Source organism: Ips typographus, linkage group LG2, assembly GCF_016097725.1.
Source record: "Ips typographus isolate SLU linkage group LG2, UJ_Ityp_2.0, whole genome shotgun sequence".
Classification (NCBI taxonomy): domain Eukaryota; kingdom Metazoa; phylum Arthropoda; class Insecta; order Coleoptera; family Curculionidae; genus Ips; species Ips typographus.
Genome location: NC_138423.1, coordinates 15,247,597 through 15,263,811, shown reverse-complemented (window position 1 = coordinate 15,263,811; position 16,215 = coordinate 15,247,597). Strand labels below are relative to the sequence as shown.

At 36.0% G+C, this 16,215-nt stretch overlaps 2 protein-coding genes and 1 pseudogene across 5 annotated transcripts in view; 2 read left to right on the top strand and 1 right to left on the bottom strand.

Moving 5' to 3' along the window:
* The window catches only part of LOC145725060 (venom serine protease-like), a 58,791-nt gene extending 57,485 nt beyond the window's left edge, over positions 1-1,306 (top strand). For all 3 annotated transcript variants that reach the window (XM_081973643.1, XM_081973644.1, XM_081973642.1), the window contains exons 8-9: positions 1,005-1,145; positions 1,197-1,306. In XM_081973643.1, the coding sequence (XP_081829769.1) occupies positions 1,005-1,145; positions 1,197-1,219 (164 nt within the window). In that variant the 3' untranslated portion in view covers positions 1,220-1,306. The remainder of the gene's footprint in view (positions 1-1,004; positions 1,146-1,196) is intronic.
* Positions 1,307-2,787: 1,481 nt separating this feature from the next.
* LOC145725061 (venom serine protease-like) lies at positions 2,788-14,261 on the top strand. Its single transcript, XM_081973645.1, has 9 exons — positions 2,788-2,970; positions 6,808-7,013; positions 7,071-7,197; positions 7,250-7,383; positions 11,110-11,302; positions 11,358-11,558; positions 11,612-11,785; positions 11,849-11,989; positions 14,154-14,261. The coding sequence occupies exons 1-9, from the start codon at positions 2,967-2,969 to the stop codon at positions 14,174-14,176; spliced, it is 1,203 nt and encodes a 400-aa protein (XP_081829771.1). The 5' UTR covers positions 2,788-2,966; the 3' UTR covers positions 14,177-14,261.
* Positions 11,998-12,960, bottom strand: LOC145725587 (uncharacterized; annotated as a pseudogene). Its single transcript, XR_014177353.1, has 2 exons — positions 12,922-12,960; positions 11,998-12,859 (listed from the first exon to the last, which is right to left on the bottom strand). The product of XR_014177353.1 is annotated as an uncharacterized LOC145725587 (transcript).
* Positions 14,262-16,215: the final 1,954 nt, after the last annotated feature.

The window sequence follows — 16,215 nt, the reverse complement described above, 5'->3', positions numbered from 1 at the left end:
CCGAAGAAGTCTAGTATCTTTACGAGAGAGGAAATCCAGAGATTTTTTGCAACTGCTTCAGATGAAAGCTATTTGCTCCATAAGGTTGTTATAAGCTTCGGGATTGCAGGAGTTTCCAGAAGAGAGGAGTTGACGAATTTACTGTTTGGTGATGTTACCATTATGGACTCATCTATTTTGGTACAACTGCGTCAAACAAAAACGAAGATTCCAAGAATATTCCCTATTGTAGACTGCAATAACGGAGACAATTTGAATTTCTTGACAGTGACTAAGAAATATATAGCACTGAGACCAAAATCTGCCAACAACCTGCGCTTTTTCTTTTCATATAAGAAAGGAAAATGCTCTATGCAACCCGTTGGGAAAAATACTATGGGTAAGCTACCCAGTGTAGTAGCAAAGTATTTGAAGTTGCCAAATTCGGAGGGCTATACCCATATACCGAACATTGCTTTCGGCGTTCTTCCGCAACTTCAACAAGCAAATTCAGAAGCAGACCTTTTGGCTGTAAAGCGTCATGGAGGTTAGCGCTCGTCGAGTGTAGCTGAATGTTACATTGAAGAGTCGGTGCAGAATAAAATTAAGATAGCCAGAAGAATTGTAAGTTCCACTTCCACGGATGCTTCTGTCGCCACAAAAGAGGTTGCAGTCATTTAGGAAAGCGGATCGATTGAGAAAAGCTTTCCCGGTGTAAAGGTTTCCAACTGTAATAATTGTACTTTTAGCATAACATTAAATAAGTAGTAAAGGTTTCGTCGTTATTGGGTTATTTATAATAATATTAAAATTTGTTTTAAAATAAAACCCGGCTGAGCGTCTTGTCTATGCACTTCATCATTGTCCGAACAATTGATGACTTATTGCTGACTGGCGATTGCAACACCTTAGCTAGCTTCCGTTCTAAAAGGTTCGATTGATTGCTTGTTCGACTTGTTTCGGTCAATGGTTGATTTTTTGCTGACTAAGTAATTAACGAAAATCTACTTGTGACAATATTTTAGGGGGACCGGTTTTCTGGCAGAACCAGGACAAAAAACTTTACCTTATTGGGGTAATATCGATAGGTCCAGCATGCGGAGTACCGTTGCCTGCTGTAAATTCGAGGGTAACATCAGTTTTGGAATGGATTGTGCACACAACCGGTAATTTTTTAAGGTGAAAATAGTTATAGATAGTCAATTTTGATTTTGTAGGTCAAAATTTCTGCTTGGTTTAGCACTATTTCTACTGAAGGTGTTGGAACATACGTTATGTAATCAGAAGACTGTCATTTTGAATAGAATGAAACAATATAATTTCTTTTTGAAATAATTTTTTTGTTTTATTATTATTAACATTTTTTATCTATTAGGTCCGCTATTTTAAATCGAATTAATCTAGTAGTAGTAGTAGTAGTAATAATGCTTTTCGCCGTTACCCACCTTCATGACCCCTTACCCACCTTACCACCCCTGACCTACGCCACCCAGACGTCCCGTCTCCACTCCAAGGAAGACCCTGCAAAAGAAGTTCCCTGCAGGAAAGTGTGGAGGCCCCAAGAAAGCGCCTCCTGATAGACGACCAGCGAAGCGAAGCGAAGTGATATGATGTCTCCTCCGCCGTTCCACATTGTGAACAAACGGGGCTATCCCCAATTCCTAGTAGATGCAAATATCTGTTTAGGCCACAGTGGCCTGTCAGAACCGCAACCAGTGTTTTTAAGGCCCAGCGACTCTTTGACATCAACCATTTGGACTTGGCGTCGCTTGGGCTTCCAATCAATTCCTTGGCTTGTCTGCACCCTTCCGCCTTTCTCCACGTCTCTGTGGTACCTTCAAGCGCCCAGTCACTTAGTGCGCTTGCTACTTGTCTGTTGCTTAATTCTATGTGAGGTTCGGCAGTTATTGGACTCTCAGAAGACCCGAGCCGGGCCAGTGCATCGGCCTGCTCGTTTCCCGCAAACCTTATATGTGCCGAACCACACTAGGTTTACCTGCTTCTGCTCTGCCACTTTGTTTAGGGCATTCCAGCATTTAGGACAGCCTGACTGTCGGAGTAGATCTCAATCACTCCCTCTCGTCCTTCTGTAACTTCCTTGCTTGTGGCGATCTCGAGAATTGCAAATAAATCCGCCTGAAAGATGATCCCCCAGCGTAAAATATGCCCCCTTGTTGGTGTCTTGTCGGTACACTTCGGCCCCGGACCATCCCGTATTGGGAGATTTTGAACCGTCGGTGTACCAGCTTTGCATCCCTTATCGAGAAGTAACTGACCTACTAACCCAACTTTTCCTGGCTGGGATTTCTACCTTAAACCTCCTTTCGAACCTCAGTCTTACATCAGGTGCGACCACCTTTGCCCCCAGGATTGGAATATCCCGTTCCCGCAGGTGGTTGTCGCGCCTTGTAGAGCCGCATTTCATACTCTGCAGCGGCCTCCCTGCGTATCCACAGAGGTAACTCAGGAAGGCCTAGAAGAACATTTAATGCGAGACTCGTTGTCGTCCTCATTGCCCCGGTTATTGCCAGACAGGCTAGTCTTTGCAAACCAGTCAGTTTCCGGGATACAAAGGACCAACGACCCATAACAGATCATCGGCCTTATAACTCGGTGTTTTTTTAGGCCCCAATTAATCTACTAACAATCATTTTACTTTAAATTAAAACCATACCGGTCTACTTCACATTAAGAAAAGATAATACACATATTTTCATCGTGTTTACTTCTACGAAAAAAATAAAGGTCGACTGATAACCAACATAACTATAATAACGTAATGTGACTTATAGTTAATAGCTAGAAAGCTGTGACTTCCTTGAGGGCTTAAGGTTTCAGGATACTAAACGGCGTTTTTATCACTTCGTGATCACTTAAAGTTTTTCGCAAAACAATTACTTAGTTTATCAAAACATACTAACAGTCCACTTATGTTGAATATAAATACATTTTTGTCACTCCGCGGTTGCACTTTTGTTTAAATCAAAATGGGTAAGTACTGCCAATTTTTCTTTCTACTAACAGCAATAGATTATAATCTTTATTCACGGTGATGGTATATTAGAAGCATCTAGAGAACAACTCAATATTTTTCACTGCAATTTGGAGTGTAGCCTAGGTTGGGTCCAAACTATCGTTCCAAAATATTGTGGACTTACGGGTGTCGCCAGATCAGTCGGAAAGAACCCCTACTTTTGATTTTCAAATGGAGCACCCTGTTTTTAATCTCATTTTTGAATTCCTCGCAAGAAGGCTAGTAATTAATGTTAATACATCCCTATACCTATCTTGCATCGTTTCTTAAATATTTTATAAAAATGGTCAATTTGTCAACAAAACGGTGGTCTAAACTTGAATTAAATTCTCAAGCCCTGAAAGGTTTGCTAATGTAACCTTTTGCCCTCAGTTAGACAATACTACATGGTTGAAAAGCCCAAAGACAGATAATGGAAAAAACCTACAGAGTGGTCAATATTTACCTTTTTGTCGGACAAATAAAAAAACTGCAAAAAGTCTGTTTTTTTTTTTAAATGGATCCATCGGTGTTTTATGGTTTGTAATTAAAACATTAAATTTAGAACAAATCCATATAAACATTTCATATACCTAACTTCAACCGTTTCTGACTTATTAACAGTTTTTCCTTAAAAGGCGCATTCAATCGTAATCAATAATAATAATAAGTCTTTATTTCAAATTGTGATTAGGATATGGTACAATGTACATTATCAACTAATATAAAAGAAATAGCGTCATGGTAAACTATGAACTAGGTAGTACTTAAAGATACTTATACAGTGTGGTCCAGTTTTAAATGTCAATAATTCACCATTCGATAGCCCATCAAGAAATAAGTGGACATGCATTATGTCATTTTCCTGAAAAATGCTCCCTAAGGAAAATTTCACTTTAAAAAATGGATTTTTTGCTATAACTATCAGACCGTTGAGGCAATTTTGTTTAAATTTTGAACAAATACTTATGAAATGAATACTCGTTAGGTGATATGAATAACGTTTGTCAAAATTGTTTAGTAGCGTTGATACAGGAGGATATTGGTCTTTATTTTCCCACTTTATTTTATACGCTTACTGGATATTATTAAAAAATTACAGTTTTTTTATCTCTTCCAGTTCAATTTGGAGAAAGAAGTATGTCTTGTAAAATTTTGATTTAAGATTCTGTTTGCAAGATAATCGAGTTATTACGTTTTAAAACTCAAAAAAAAAGAGAGGATTCAAATCAATTGGTCATGGGAGCTTTACAAGTTAATTTTTGGCATTGAAAATAGTCAAAGAAATAGGAGATTCAATTAAACACTGGAAACAGTCAAAATTCATTCATTTTTGGACTAATTCATTTCTTAAAATTAGTTTTTAAGACGAATATTGTAGCATTAAGTTCCAAAATTTTTAGCTTTATTACTGAAGAGTCTGAAACTTGACGTTTACTATTATAAATAGGCTTAAACTCGATTTTTCAGTCTTGAAGCAATAAAAAATAGTTCGAACTTCTTAGAAATGCTTCAATTTTTTGAATCGATGAGTGTAGAAGTCAGTTTAATAGCGAAAAAGCTTGAAGTGACATTTTAAAGACTATGTACAGTGTACAAACCGGCTTTCAGGTCTGATAAGTCAAAAACTTTGTGAAGATAGTCTTGAAACTAGATTTTTCAGGCTGAACACAGTCTTAAAGCACTAAAAACAGTTTAGATTTTTCAGAAATGCTCGAATTTTTAGCATTGACGTCTCTAGAAGTCAATTTAATAGTGACAAAGCTTGAAATGACATTTTTAAGACTATAGAAAACTTAAAAATTGTTTTTTTAAGTCTACTATGTCAAAAATTTGATGAAGGTTGTCTTGAAACTTGATTTTCCAAGCTGAGAGCAGTTTTAAAGCACTAAAAATAGCCAAGAGTTTTAAGAAAATTAAAAGCAAATTTATTTTCAAGACTAAAATATTGAAATTTGGTTTCATATTATGAAAACTTACTTCAAATGCAAATTTTAAGCTTCTGATGTTACTTTTTATTGGTTCAGAGTAACTTTTTGTGGTGTCCAAGTCAATTTTCAAGGGTTAAATGTGTGAATTTGTAGGCCAAAATTTTAGAAAAAGGAGTTTTTCATGTCTACAGGACAATTCAATACGAAAAACCTTTCGATTTATATGAAAACTGTGACGACTGACTACAAAGACAGTTTTTAAGCCTCTCAAGTCCATTTTCAAGACTAAAGTCTTTCAAGTTGTCTGAAAACTATGAAAACTGGTTACAAAGACAATTTTTAAGCTTCTCAAGTTAATTTTCACCGTTTTAAAGTGAATTTACTGGTTTCTATGTCAATTTTCAAGACTAAAGTCCTTCAATTTGTCCGGAAATTATGAAAACTGTTTAAAAAAATAATTACATTTGTTTTTTCCATATTTAAAGCTAATTTATGTTTTTTAAACCACTCAGAAGTCATAATAAACAGATCTCTTCCAGACTGAATTAAAGTGCTGATTTCCTCCTGACCTACAAGTAAATTTGTGTCATCTGCAAAGTTGACAATTTTTTCATTTTCGTTTGCTATAGAATTTAGATCATTCATGTAAATTACAAAAGAGTAGTGGCCCCAGAATACTGCCCTGGGCTATTCCGTGTTGATTTTCTTTTATATTTGATGTGTATGGCTTGCCTTCCTTAAATAGTTTAACCTGCTGTTTCCTATGAGATAAGTAAGAATCAAACAAACTTAGTGCCGTACTTCTAACTCCACGGACACCTGCTTGGTCATAATGACTAGTTGTCGATTCCATAACTACAAAAGATATTTGTCAAATTCAACACTGGTTCAAACTTAGCACAAGCAGGTGTCTGTAAAACTGTTGATAAGTCAGAAACGGTTGAAGCTAGATATAGGAAGAGTATACATAGAATTGTTCGAAAATTGGTGGTTGCATTTAAAAAAACGAACTTCTGGCAGTTTTTCTATCTATCCGACTTAAAGGAAAATATTGACCACCCAGTAGGTTTTTTCATTTTCATTCTTCGAACTTTTCAAGCATGTGGTATAGTCTAACTGAGAACAAAAGGTCATATAAGCAAACCTTTCAAAACTTGACAATTTAATGAATGGTTAGACTACCGTTTTGCTGACAAATTCAGTATTTTTATGAAATATCTAAGAAACGGTGCAAGATAGGTATAGGGAAGTATTAACATTAATTACTAGCCTTATTTTGAGGAATTCAAAAATAAGATTAGAAACAGGGTGTTCCATTTGAAAGTTGTGATGTTCTTTTCGACTGATCTGGCAACACTACAAAGTTCAAAATATTTTAGATAAAGAGTTTAGTAACGAAAAATATTGAGGCGTTCTCTAGATACTTCTAATATACCATCAGCGTGAATCACCCTGTCAACAGGGAAGAGAACAAGAAAATCCAGAAGAAACACGTGAATAATTTAATACTGTGATACCACCAAAAACTTTTAAGTTTAAATTTAGATTAGAGAGGGTCACTTATTAGTAAAAATAACCGTAACAATCAAATCAATATAATTTGACTAAAGCTTTAAAGGAAAAGAAATAGCCTTGTAAACTGACAAAACTCGAAGCCAAAGTTTACTGACAAAAGTAGCCTTATAAAAGCGGTTATCCGTAACTAGAAAAACTGCTGGAATGCATTTGAAGAGAAATTCCAGGTTAACAAAATAACAAACTGTTAAGAGATTAAAGGCGCCATCCAGGAGGATTTTTTACTGATTAGGATGCTGTAACTTTATGTTGCTTATTGATACAGTGAAATTTTTCGAGTTCTTTAATCATTTATACATACTTTTTTAGATGTAACATGGGTGTTACTCGCATTACTAACCACTGTAAAAGCTCAATCTTGCAATCACCAATTGCAAGTAGTACCAGGACAAGAATATAACATCGCTAATCCGAATTACCCTAATAGATATGTGCAAAGCACTACTTGCATTTGGACCTTAAATACTTTAGCAGGATCTAATGTTGTATTGTCTTGTTATCTTGAACTACCTTTGGTTAGTACACTTTTATTATTTGATCAAGTTATTAAAATATAGTATATACAATTTTAGAGCCAAAACTGTGTTCGAGATAAATTGCTTGTGTCTCTAGTTGGTGATAACCTTTTCAGAAATGCCAGCTCGTTTTGTGGCAATAACTCATTTACTGTGCATAGTCAAGCGAATATTCTAACTTTAGGTGAGTAAACTATTTATTTTTTTTAATTTGTATTAATGGTGATTGTTAAAAGAACTGTATAGTCCCATTGGAAGCCCAGGAGGAAGATTTCTATGCTCAACTACTGCAGTTAGAAGTGAGGATAGCAGATCAACTCAACCTCCGCCAGCTGCGGATGGCGTTTGTGATTGTGGTTGGAGGCAAACGGTAAAAAACCTTTAAGTAAATAATTAGTTTGGACGCAATACACGATGTAGTTAATTGCTCTAGACCAGCGATAATTTTAATAATAATGGATTTACGATAATGAGCAATTAGTCAAGGCTAAAAACATGGATTAGGTTATAAGCAGTTAATGCAAAAAAATAATTAGTTGTTCGATAATTCGCTAAACAAATTGCATTAATATGTAGAGGTTCTTCAACTTGATCCAAAGAAAAATAATAAATCCATCCGATAAAGATTGATTGGATTTGATTGTTTCACTGCTGGCATCAGTGCTGATGGGTCTCTTACCAATATCTAGCTTGTAACTTTGAGGCCCGGTTGTACAATCACAGTTCAAAGACCGGTTCAATTGAACTGCTACTGGTTAGGGTTGTAAAATTTCATGAAATATACAACTGAGTTATAATTTCACTAAAGTGGTCATGAAATAATAAATAATTTTATCTAAGCCTTTAAAACAAGTCACAAATATTGCAATGAGTAATGAACATTAATAGAAATTAAGATACCAACGGCATTATAATGCCTGTGGTGTCTTCAAAGTTTAATGTCCGACTTTCATTCTGTAGATATGTATTTAAAAAGTGGTCAGAGGGCATTATAAAAAATATGCCCTCACCTGAGGCCATTATGAAAAATGACGCCCTAGGGCATTTATTTCTTAGATAATTGACCTTAATAGGTGTCATTTTGATGAAATAATAGCCCTGTCGGACATTAATAGACTTATGTGACTTGTAATTATTTTTTCTGTGACAAGAGAATTGGAGATTGAAAATCAAATTAATAAAATTCAAATGCTTATAAGTTTTGAGATTAGAACGTTTTTTATTTTATAGTAGTCAAAAGTTTGAAGTTGAGCATTATGACATCTTATTCTTTTTCTTCTTGAAATAGGCTTTCAGCCTGTTTTTCCAGCTTTAAGGAGTTCCTTGCGACGTCGACATCCAGCTATCCCTCCACCTCTTTGGTGGTCTGCCTGGCGGTCTTCTAGAGTGTGGTTTTCCGTCTCTCGCAATTTTAGCAATTTTATTGTCTTCCATTCTGTTGATGTGTTGATTCCACTCTTGCCGTCTCTGCCTCGTCAATCTTACAATGTCCTGTATGTCGCAGATTCATCTTATTTCTTGGTTGGGTATTCTCTCACGTAGTGTGTGTACTTCGGAGCGTTCTCATCTCTGCCGTTCGGGTTATGCTGGTGTCTGCCGTGGTTTCTGCGGCATATGTGATTATTGGCCTTACGCAGATATATTCTGGTATTTGCTTCTATTTTTAGGAACTGGTTGTTCCATATAATGTCTTTCAAACATTTGGCTATTCTAGAGGCCTTATCTAGTTGATTCTTTACCTCAGATCTCCTGTCTTGATGGGCGGTTATTTCTACCTCTAAGTATCTGAAGGACATCACCTGTTCTACTAATTCGTCGTTAACAGCTAGTTTGCATCTTCTTCTTGCTACAACTAGTGATTTTGTCTTGTTTATCGCAATCGACATATTGTAGCGTTTCGCTGTCAGGCAGAATTGATGAAGTAGTCTCTGCAGCTCATCTTCGTTTTCTGATTTTCTTACTGCTTCATCCGCGTAGCACAGTATTGTTATTACTCCTTTGGCAGTTCTGTAATTGTCTTTTATTATTTCTTCATGATTAGGTTAAAGAGTACCGGGCTTAGAGAGTTTCCCTGTCTTATTCCTGTTGATATGGGCACTTCTTGGGTCAGGGCGTTTTTCACAAGTATTCTGGTCGTTGTATTGGTGTTCATGTTTTCAATAGTTCTAACTATTTCTTCGGGGATGCTGCCCCGTCTCAATATGGTTGTGATGTCATTTAGCTTCACTCGATCAAACGCTTTGTTCAGATCTATGAAGCACATATACGCCGGTTTCTCGTATTCGATTGATTTCTCGACAATTTGTTGAATGATGAATATGGCGTCTGTGGTAGACCTGTGTTTCCTGAATCCCTGTTGTTCTTCCATTATGGGTATCTGTTCTGAGATGATACCGCATATGATTTTCGTGAATAGTTTCATCACGGCGCTTAGGAGAGTTATTGCTCTGTAGTTTCCTGGTTGTTTTTTGTCACTTTTTTGAAGATAGGGATAGTGATGCTTTTCCTCCAGTCGATTGGTATAGTTGTTTCATCATTTGTTTCATTGTGACATGACATATCAAAAGACAGGGATTTTATTTGTCATTTGTCAATAATAATTTTTTCTTAACTGAAACAATTGAAATATTGAAGGAAATTTCCATGAAACTTTAATAAACCATAAATTTTTTTAAATTTCTTAGATTTCATTGATTTTTTATTGAAATTTCAGATATTTCATAAAATTCAGATATTTCCGAAATTTAGAGGGAATTGCGGAAAAATTCAAAAATTTCATAAAGCTTCTGATTGTTTCAATTTGAAATTTCCAAACTAACAGTAACCTTACTACTGGTATTTGAACTTTGCCTTATAAAATGCATTGTTGTCAAAGTGGCGTTTCTTACTTGAACCAGGTTGAAAGGTTGAACCATTGCTGTACAACTGGGCCGTACATACATACGACATACATTAACTGGTTCTCCCTCGTGTGGGTTCCGGGATATTTCAGGTATCCCAGAAAATAAATAGGTAGATCAACTGGCAAAACTGGGTGTTCAAAAAGTACCCGTTAGTTCAAAGCAAATAGTGGGGAGCGCCAATAGCAAGGTGATCCTGTCAATACAATCCTTAACTCAGCAGCTGTTTCAAAAACGCTGAGACTCCACCACAGGTTCTGAGTCAGGCTAAGGAACTCATCACTGGCATCTACCAAAAATAGGAAATATCTGCTGGAATTAAGCGGATATAATCTGAAGACGGCTAGTGACCTGAGACATCAGTACTTGACAGGTATTATCGAGGATCCTATTTGCCGATGACGCTGAGAGATTGAAGAGTCGACAGGATATGTCTTAATGAGGTATCCAGCCTTCACTCGTACATGGTCAGACAGTTTATAATGACGCCCAGGGCAACCAAAGAGAGATGTTTATCAGTGGAAAACCCATTCCATTGACTGTTCATCGACAAATTAGAGTTCATACCTTGTCAGCTAAATAAACCAGATTTTACAAGTTTCAGTCCATGAATAACAGAGATCAGAAAACTTTGGTTAAGTTTGAAGCTCTCTAGCAGCTTAACTATCTAATCAATCAACCAATGCTTATGTACAGTTGGAAAGCTCATTTCATTGGCTATACATCAACATGTAAAAGACCATACCTTGTCAGTCACACAAGATAGTTTCTCAGGTTTAAACAAAACAATGCATTATGCGGTGTAATCGGACCTAATCCATAGTTTTGCAGCTTTACTTGTCTTCATACAACATTAGAAATATTTTTATGAAATCATCAAGTTGTTCTAAATTTCATTCGCTCGATTTATTTGCCCGACAAATATATTGTTATCCAGTACAAAACCAGAAAAAAAAACCTTCATCCAGCTATGTCACTTATTCTCATCTAGTAATTTCGTCTTTGTCCAACTGATTTTGGACTGATTCGATAATCTCAAGTTAACAAACTCGCAATAATTAGCAAAAGGCTAAGGTAAAGTAACTAAAGTAATCTAATCAAATAATAGAAAGCTAGACTAGGCATATAGGAAAAGGGTTTAGTATTTAAACATTTCTTAAGAGAAACCAAAAAACAAAGAACGAAAATAATTTCAGAATCGCATTCTCGGTGGAGTAGAAACTGGAATACATGAATTTCCATTTATGACCGGGTTATTCTACAACAGAAACCTGATATGCGGAGCTAGTATAATCTCAGACAGATTTGTGCTTTCGGCAGCTCATTGCGTGTTCAGACTAGCCGTTAGTAGCCTTCTGTTGGTAGTTGGCGACCACGACCTGTCCACTGGTACACTACTTTAAGTTGATACTTAAACTGAATCACTACAACTTTATTTTAACAGGAAGCGACACGTCAAACACCGCGATATATAACGTTGACGCTTTTGAAACTCATCCGTTATACAATAGTTTATCACAAAAGAATGATATTGCCATCCTTCGGTCCGCCACCCAAATTTATTTTAATGCCGATATTGGACCGATATGTCTTCCGATTAGAGATACTTACGAGAATTTTGCTGGACAGCTTGTCACTTTATTAGGCAAGTATATTACTCATAACAGGCAAAGACCTGTCAGTCAAATTAGATTATAGGTTGGGGTCAGAAGGAGTTTAACGGACCGACTTCAAAGACTCTACAGAAAGCTAATGTCTATGCAATATCCAATTCCCAATGTGCTACTGAACAAAGCGAGGCGATAATATCTACAGATTTATGTACTTATTATCCTGATGAGGCTCGTGACGCTTGCCAGTTTGACTCTGGAGGTACTCAATTTACCTACTACTATGACACTTAAGTAGTGTTATTACTATTTGTGCCACTTTAAGGTCCGGTTGTTTGGTTTGATCCCAGAATTCAAAGATACAAATTGGTGGGTATAATTTCACATGGGGTAGCCTGTGGGATACCAGCTCCAGCCATTAACACCAGGGTTACAGAATTTCTGCTGTGGATTGTTGATAGAACTGGTAATTATTATGTACCAAATAAATCGATTATCATGGCTTTTATCACTTCCGAAACTATTATCTTAAGAGAATTAAAAAGTGCCTCCAAAAGGCGCCATTCATGATTTTCCAAAACAATCAATAATAAAGTGGTAAAAAATAAAATAGAAATTTGATTTTTTGATGTAATAAAAAACTTTTGAATTTTTTTAACCAAATTATTTATTCATTTAACTAAAGCAACTATAGTTTCTGAGAGACTATATATACAAAAACAGAAAACCTAATAAAGATCAGTAGGCGGTAATGATGCTCCAAGAATGGTTTATTAGCTGGTTGACATGTTGAATGTAGTTCTTCCCATGTTCTGCTTTTGCACATTTCTTTTAAAACCCTTTCCCAAGTTGGCAATACTTCTACTGCTGTCCCTTGTAAACTTATCATATGTTGATCATATTTTCTCTTGCATTCCGACTCTATAGGAATGTATTGGCAATGATATGGTGGTAGTCTTAAAATTTTGTGGCCAAAAGATTTTACATATTCATCCAGGTAATATTTTTTTGGTGAATCAATTTTGAACAAACTAAAGTCCAAATTTCCTTTAATTGCTTTTTCTTCAAAATGGTAATTTTGTTTCCTTAACCACATAATTAATTTTTGTTTTGTCCAAGATTTTTGAAGTCCAGAATGGTAACTTGGCATTGTCTATAATTATAAGTGATTTTTCCGATCAATTTGGGATAAGTTGATTTTTAAACCAATTTTCAAAGTTTTTTTCGTGTTGTCATGATGGTCGCCTTTTTTCAAACCGCTTTTTAAAACCAAACTCGCACCATTAATGAAGCCATTTTCATTTCCTGTGTGAAGTACTATAGGTATAACGATTACCTGAAATAGTAGTAGAAGTCATCGTCATTATATTCATGTGGAATCTTATATCATTAAATTACCTTCAGTACGTTTAGTAGAACTTGTAAACATCGTGTCATCTTGCCAGCTACTTCGAAAGGAACCTTTGCTATAAATCCAAGTTTCATCCAATAGGTGTTGGTTCTGGTGCGATTTAGGTGCCACCGTATTTTTAGTTCTTTTTTGATGAAATCGATGTCAGATTATTTATTTAACTTACTTACTACCAAAATTCTCTATACTACGAGAAATGACTTGTTTTTGATCGGTACCAGCACCACCTGACCACCAGCACCAGCGTGATTGTTGAACATTTTGTTTATTGGTGCCTAACCACCCTAGCAACGTTGTCAAACAGAACTGCTTTTCTGTTCAAAATTAGTAAAGTCATTCTAAAAATTCATTTTTATTTCTTAATGGAAGTTTTCATATTTTTTCTCTTTTTGAGATCTTAATAATTATTGCTACATATATGAGTCGGCTATTATGGTTAGCACTAGGTTATAGCCATGCATCTTTTTCAATACATTTACAAAAAATAAATATTGCTGCTTGTACTAATAATAAAAACTAAAAATACTTATTTAATTTACTAATTCTTATGCAATTTAACGATTAAACCCTTCATGTTAAACGTCTTATATCGTTTTCTTGAACCTTCGGTTTGGCAACGTTGCACATTTCCAGTAGGAATGGTGAGGAATTTTTCATAGAATTGGTGTAACCTGACAGGAACACTTTCAAAGCGTTTTTTTACGATTCTTTTTCAAAAAACCGCTTCATCCACGTTTTTTTGGGTAGAACTAAGTTAAATAAACAATATGACATAAGTTTCATAAAAAAAAAAAACAAAAATATGGTGGCACCTATATCGCACCAGACCCCAGGTGTTAATCCATTCGGCGCTTCCTGGTTTTTTGGATACTCCCTCAAAAATTGCATTTGCTTCATCTGGATGTCTGGAAGTTCGATCAAATATTGGCAGTTACTAGTGCTATTTCATTTAAAACCAATGCTTTTATACCATCTTCGCAGAGCAGAAATAGAAAATTTAGAACTAAAATTAAAATGCTCTCCAATTTGGTCAATTTATACAAATATTTTTTTTTAGCAAACAATAAATAAATTTGATCTCTTATTTTGTTTTTCGCGTTAAAACCAAATAAAAGCGGTTATTTTAGTTTTACTGACCAATATTTTCTTAGAAATGTTTTTTTTCTTCTTTTATTGGAAACACTCCCTAAAACATTACTAATATTTATTTCTTTTTTAGGTACAAACTTTTGCATGAAATGAGTTTGACTACGATTTAGATGCATAAACAGCATCATAATATTATAGATTGTTTCATAATGAAATATAAAAATATAATGCATACTGAGAGTACGTTTTATTATTATTGAATTACCCTAACGAGTATAGTTTTTTTAATACACAAATTTTTCAATATTAATATTATTAATATAACTCTTATCATAATAAAACGCAGTACACATTATTGACCGTCTATACATCGTAGACTCAAGCCGCTTCACCAAGTCGGCTCAGTTAAGCCTAGTAGTTATCGCAGCTTGAAGATTGGAAAAATATAAAGTCAATCCTATTTTCAAATACATTAGAGTAATTTACCGTTAGTTTTGTTCAAAAAAGGTGGCCGATAAAAAAATATTGGTCAAAAGGTTGTGCTGAGACTGGATTTGTGCAAAATATGCTCTGCAACATCTCGCTCGAGAGAGGAGTTTGGCCAGGGAAAGAATGCTGCAGTTTTATGGAATATACCATCGGGGGAACCTGTGTATTGATGGCCAACAGGTTGGTGCCACCGTACTTGGAGGGTGTTGATCTGGCCTACAGTGCATGGATAAAATTAAAATATCTCGGAATCTGCCATGTTATGATAGTCCGTATGACTGTCAGATTATGAAAGTTCAGTTCATGGATTCTGGGATTCCAAAAGAACATTTGGGTGCTGATCAGCTGTGCAATGAAATTATCTTGAATACATTTCATGATTTTACTTTGTTGTACACAGATGCATCTGTGGATGGAATCACTAATAAAAGTGGTTTTGGGGTGTAAAATGCTTCAATGCGTTGGGGTATTCAAAGAAGATGCCATGGACATATGCACCTCAGAGATATGGACAATGGAGGCGGCTTTGGAGTGGTGTGTTGCAGAAAATGGTTGCAGAAAATCGCAAGAGTTGGTATTGATAGTGCTAATAACTGAAAAAATGTACAGCCTGAGAGAACAGGGGAGGAAAGTAGAATTTTGGTAGATACCCGCCCATTCTAACATTAGAGGGAACGAAAAGGCTGACGAGCTTGCCAGGAGTGGAAGAGAGGACAATTTGGTGATTGGGGATAAAAATACAGACTTCATTATTCGAATTTCTTGAGGGCTATTAAATATCGTATATGGTAATATCATGGATTAGTTTTTACAGAAGCATAGGAATACATAAAAGGAGTGCATGTTTGCGCATACAGAATGTGCCTCCAAAGGTACCATGGTTTTCCAAAGTTAGCTACAAAAAGAAAAAGTTTGTGAGCGTGGTCTGTAGAATGAAATCTAGACATTGTTTCATTCCAAAGCATAAGGCTAGAATAGGTATCTCGGATTCCTCAGATTGCTCTTGTGGAGTGGAGGGAGATTTGGATCATGTTTTCTTGGGATTTGTAAGTCAGGCAGTAAAATCCTTGTATGGTAGACTTGCGGCCGTTTTCCCGACTCCTTTGCGTATGGCGGAAATTCACAGTGAACCACAACATCCGAGATTCAGGAAAATGTATAGATTTTTGGAGGATGAACATTTGATTGGTGTGCTTGCTGACAACAGGCTGTGCTGGTTTTGCATGGCTGTTGCTTGCTTTGAAGATGCATGCTTTTGCTTTGGACTTGTTGATTTCCCGCATTGTCCTTATCTAATCCTTGAGAGTTGTCCCCATAGTGTGTAATGTCCTGATTTGTGATTGCCAATCTGTTTGAAGGAGGGTAGGGTGCGGTCCCGACGCGCTCAACCTTGGCAGTTGTTGAAGCATCCTGGACAGGAAGAAGTTGGCTCGATACTGTTAAGCAAGAGGCCATTTAAACTCTCGAACAGAACAGAACAATCAACAGAGAAAGAAGCCAAATGCCATTCAAAAACTTTACAATCCGTATATATCGCATTGTCTTCTTGTTCTAAGCCGCTTCAAACAGACTTGGTAAGTTCAAGCCTGAAAAAAGAGACGTGACTTGACTTGAATAAGCCACTTGAGAGAGCGGCTTGTAGAGTATCTATATCTATATGTATATATATCGTCGCAGTTTTTCAAGCCGCTTATGTTCAAGCG